This window comes from Diachasma alloeum, unplaced genomic scaffold (genome assembly GCF_001412515.2).
Source record: "Diachasma alloeum isolate Michigan unplaced genomic scaffold, Dall2.0 Dall_scaffold_00303, whole genome shotgun sequence".
Classification (NCBI taxonomy): domain Eukaryota; kingdom Metazoa; phylum Arthropoda; class Insecta; order Hymenoptera; family Braconidae; genus Diachasma; species Diachasma alloeum.
Window position 1 is genome coordinate 1 of NW_021680442.1, and position 4,280 is coordinate 4,280.

General features: G+C 36.3%; 1 protein-coding gene across 1 annotated transcript; it reads left to right on the forward strand.

Annotated features, from left to right (window-relative positions):
* Positions 1 to 83: 83 nt before the first annotated feature.
* On the forward strand, positions 84 to 3,845 carry LOC107039690 (uncharacterized protein K02A2.6-like). The gene is made up of 3 exons (XM_015259450.1): positions 84 to 213; positions 1,198 to 1,248; positions 2,326 to 3,845. The coding sequence occupies exons 1-3, from the start codon at positions 84 to 86 to the stop codon at positions 3,843 to 3,845; spliced, it is 1,701 nt and encodes a 566-aa protein (XP_015114936.1).
* The last annotated feature ends 435 nt before the right edge of the window (positions 3,846 to 4,280 follow it).

A 4,280-nucleotide genomic window follows, 5' to 3' on the forward strand; every position in this document is an offset into this window, starting at 1 on the left:
CTGGAGAGACAATTCATCAGTTTGATGCAAACTTGAAGCAGTGTGCAACCCATTGTGATTTTGGAGCGAGTCTGATGAGCAACATGAGGGATCAATTTGTCTGGGGTCTGAAGGATGACTCTATCAAGAGGAAATTATTAGCTGAGAAGGATGTCAGCTACGAGAGGGCAATTGAAATTGCCAGTGCTATGGAAGCAGCGAGACGAGACATGGGTGAGATAAATAGAAATGGTTCGGTAAATTTTATCAGAGACAATCGACGCAAAAGTGTTAAATTTGAAAAGACAGATTCTCAAGAGAGAAAGTGTTTTTGTTGTGGAAAAAGGGGCCATGGAGCCAATAATTGTCATTATCGTACTCTTTCGTGTAATTATTGTAAAAAGGTTGGACATTTGAAAACTGTGTGTAGAAATAATCCAGAGAATAATGAGAAACCAAAAGAGAGTCATAAGATTGGTAATTTTAAAAACAATGACAGAGGAAAAAGTCGAAATTTTCGTTCACAAGCTAATAAGGGGAATGATTATGGTAAAAGACATGAAGAACAGAATTATTTAGATGATGTTGATATTGTGGAGGATGTAATTGAAAATATGTATTCTGTTAATGATAAATTGAGTGATTGTGAACTTAGAGGTGAGGGAATTTCGTGTACTGATCCAAAGTATTTGAGTATTATTGTGAATGACATGGAAATAGAGTTTGAGGTAGATTCAGGTTCACCAATCACAGCAATTTCTGAAAAAGAATTTAGAACGAATAAAATTTTTTCTAGTTTACAATTGCGTTCTACTGACAGAAAGTTTAAAGCTTATCATGGGGTTGTGATAATTCCATTAGGTATTTTGGACGTTAAAGTTTGTTATGAAAATTCTTGTAGAGAACTTGAATTATTTGTGTTACCAGGATCGAGTGATCCTATTCTCGGTAGAGAGTGGTTAAAATTGTTAGGATTTTCACTTAAATTGATGAAAGTTAAGGGAAATGAAAGTATTAATAATGTCGAGGATATTATAAATGAATTTCCTGCGGTTGTATCAGAAAAAAGGGGTTGCTGTAGATTGGGAAAATTTAGTTTAGTTTTGAAACCTGATGCGAAACCAGTATTTCACAAACCTCGACCGCTTCCTTATGCAATGAGAAGTAGAGTAGAACAAGAATTGAATCGATTGTTAAAAGATGATGTGATTTATCCAGTGGAATCTAGTGAATGGGGTACACCGATAGTACCAATTCTGAAGAAGAATGGTGAGATAAGAATGTGTGGGGATTTTAAGGTTACTGTTAATCCACATTTAAAGGTTGACAAATATCCAATACCTCGTGTTGTGGATTTGTTGTCGGTTTTAAATGGTGGTGTGGTATTTAGTACAATTGACCTGTCACATGCTTATCAACAATTAGAATTAGATAAGAAATCACAATTGTTAACCACCATTTCGACTCACAAAGGACTTTTTGCATATAAACGTTTATGTTTTGGGATTGCATCCGCTCCAGGCTTATTTCAGAGGTGCATGGAAAGGGTTCTTTCGGGGATCGATGGGGTAGTATCATTTTTCGATGATATTTTGATATCTGGTTCTACGACGAAAGTACATGATGAGAGATTGCGTAATGTATTAATGAGATTAAGGGATGCTGGTTTGACAGCGAGGAAAGAAAAATGTGAATTTGGTAAAGATAGTGTGAAATTTCTTGGATTCAAGATTGACAAGAATGGTATTCATGTATTAAAAGACAAAGTGGATGTTATTTGTAAAGCGCCTATTCCGAAAAACACCACTGATTTGAAAAGATTCCTTGGGATGGCAAATTATTATTCGAGATTCATCAAAAATTTTTCGAAAATTGCCAGTCCGATGTACAAGTTACTGCAAAAAAATGTCAGGTGGTTGTGGTCAAGAGAGTGTAATGAGGCTTTTGTTAAAATTAAAAAAGCGCTGGTTTCTAGTGATGTTTTAATTCACTATAATCCAGAATTACCATTAAAGGTTACATGCGATGCATCACCTGTTGGTATTGGTGCGGTTTTATCACACGTGGTTAATAATGTGGATAGACCGGTTGCATATGCCTCAAGGGCTTTGTCAAAAGCTGAAAAAAATTATTCACAGCTTGATAAAGAAGCTTTGTCATTAATTTTTGGTATTCAGAGTTTTCATCAATACGTCTATGGACGTCAATTTATTGTAGAGACCGACCACAAACCACTCACATTTATTTTTGGAGATAAAAAAGGTATTCCAATGATGGCAGCCAGTAGAATTCAACGATACGCAGTTTTTCTTGCAGCTTATAATTTTCAAATCAAGTATATTAAAGGTGTTGATAATATTAGTGCTGATTATCTCTCAAGGGCTTTCGAATCAAGTGTGGAGGAATTGGGAGAGAATGAGAAGAATGATTATGGTTATTTGAATTTTGTTGAAGAGGAAATTGTATTGTTTGACTCTGATTTGGTTAAAAGCGAAAGTGAGAAAGACTCTGTGATTAAAAAAGTGATTAGCTTTGTATTAGGTGGTTGGCCAAGGGTTAAAGAGGAAGGTTTGGAAGTTTTCGAGTGCAGGAAATTAGAATTACATGTTGAGAGAGGATGTTTACTGTGGGGACATCGAGTGGTCGTGCCAACGTCGTTGAGAGCTATGGTGTTAAAAGAGTTGCACGCATCTCACATGGGAATTGTCAAAATGAAGGCACTTGCTAGATCATATGTATGGTGGCCTAATATTGATCATGATATTGAACTAGTACCTAAATCATGTTTATTGTGTCTCGAAAATGGGAATAAACCACCTAGAAATCCTTTGACAGTGTGGAAGTGGCCAGAAGGTCCACAGTTTCGGATTCAAGCAGATTTTGCTGGACCAATTAATGGAAAGATGTTCATCATTATAGTCGATGCATATTCGAAGTGGATTGACGTGCGTGAAATGGCTAATATCACTTCAGAATCTACAATTGAAATATTTGAAGATTATTTTGCAGTTTGGGGAATTCCTGTAGTTCTCGTTACTGATAATGGTACAAGTTTTACTTCAAAAGAATTTGAGGATTTTGTTAAATATTATGGAGTGGAACATATCAGGACGCCGCCATATCATCCTGCATCAAATGGTGCAGCAGAAAATATCGTTAAAACTTTTAAAAATAAGTTAAAAGTATTGATGAAGTCGGGTAAATCTGCAAAGAAAGCTTTGCGAATCTTTCTGATGAGTTATAGAGCCACTCCACATTGTACTACCGGTTTTACACCTGCGGAATTACAGATGGGTCGAAAGATGAGGATTAAGTTAGATTTCCTTCGTCCGAATCTTCGCCATAGAGTTGTGAAACAACAAGTTAAACAACAATTCTACGCACCGGGTACTCATCAAAGGAGTTTTGAGATTGGTCAAAGAGTTATGGCAGCAAATCATAGCGGTGATAATTTTGTTTTGGCTACTGTGGAGGAACAACTATCTCCAGTGGTTTACTTGGTGAAGACTATGGATAATCGTCTGTGGAAAAGACACGTTGATCAATTGAAGGGATGCGCAGTTTTCCCTGATCACAAAGTGACAACAATTCCTAATGAAGTTGTTTCTGAAGTCATTAGTCCAAGTACGAGTAATAACTCAGAGTTGTTCTCTCATTCAGTAACATCTGAGAACAATGTTATAACACCTGTCCATGAAACGACTATTACAACACCATCGGAGAGTGCAACTCAAGCAGTGTCAACTACGTTTGAGAATCAGCCCGTTACGTTGGATGTTCCTGCCCCAGTAAACATTCCGGATGTCGATACTTCTTTACGTCGATCAACTCGTGTTCGTCGTGCTCCAACCAGACTGAATTTATAAACTGACTTTTAGTAGTGGCCAAAGAAAATGTTGTATGACGAGCGTTTTGCGATAATGCAATTTATGTATTTTGACGAATTTTTGGGTATGAATTGATTTTAAGAAATGAGTCGTTATTACATTTGTAAGCCAAAGAATTTTATTATATATGCAATGGTATATATGATGTAAGTTTGATTTTAGATAGAATGCTTACAGATGTAAGGTGGAGGAGTTTGTAATGTCTGAGCTTATCCTCATGTTAAGATTTATTGGAGACTCGCCTTATTGAATGAGTGGATGTGACGTCACATTAGCCTTTGGGGCGCTTCCGTTTTTTGTCATCTATTGAATGACACTTGTCGATTTATACTCAATATAAAATCCACACAAATCATTGTTAATTATGGTTTTGTTTGTTAATTAATACCCTGATCCCTCACTCGAAACTTAACA

Excerpts from the sequence above, each read along its gene's own strand:
- LOC107039690 (XM_015259450.1), top strand. The coding sequence starts at position 84 with ATGAGGGATCAATTTGTCTGGGGTCTGAAGGATGACTCTATCAAGAGG. Across the intron at positions 214-1,197 it reads AGCAGCGAGACGAGACATGG|TGGAATCTAGTGAATGGGGT; the intron begins GTGAGATAAATA and ends TGATTTATCCAG. Across the intron at positions 1,249-2,325 it reads ACCAATTCTGAAGAAGAATG|GTGTTGATAATATTAGTGCT; the intron begins GTGAGATAAGAA and ends AGTATATTAAAG.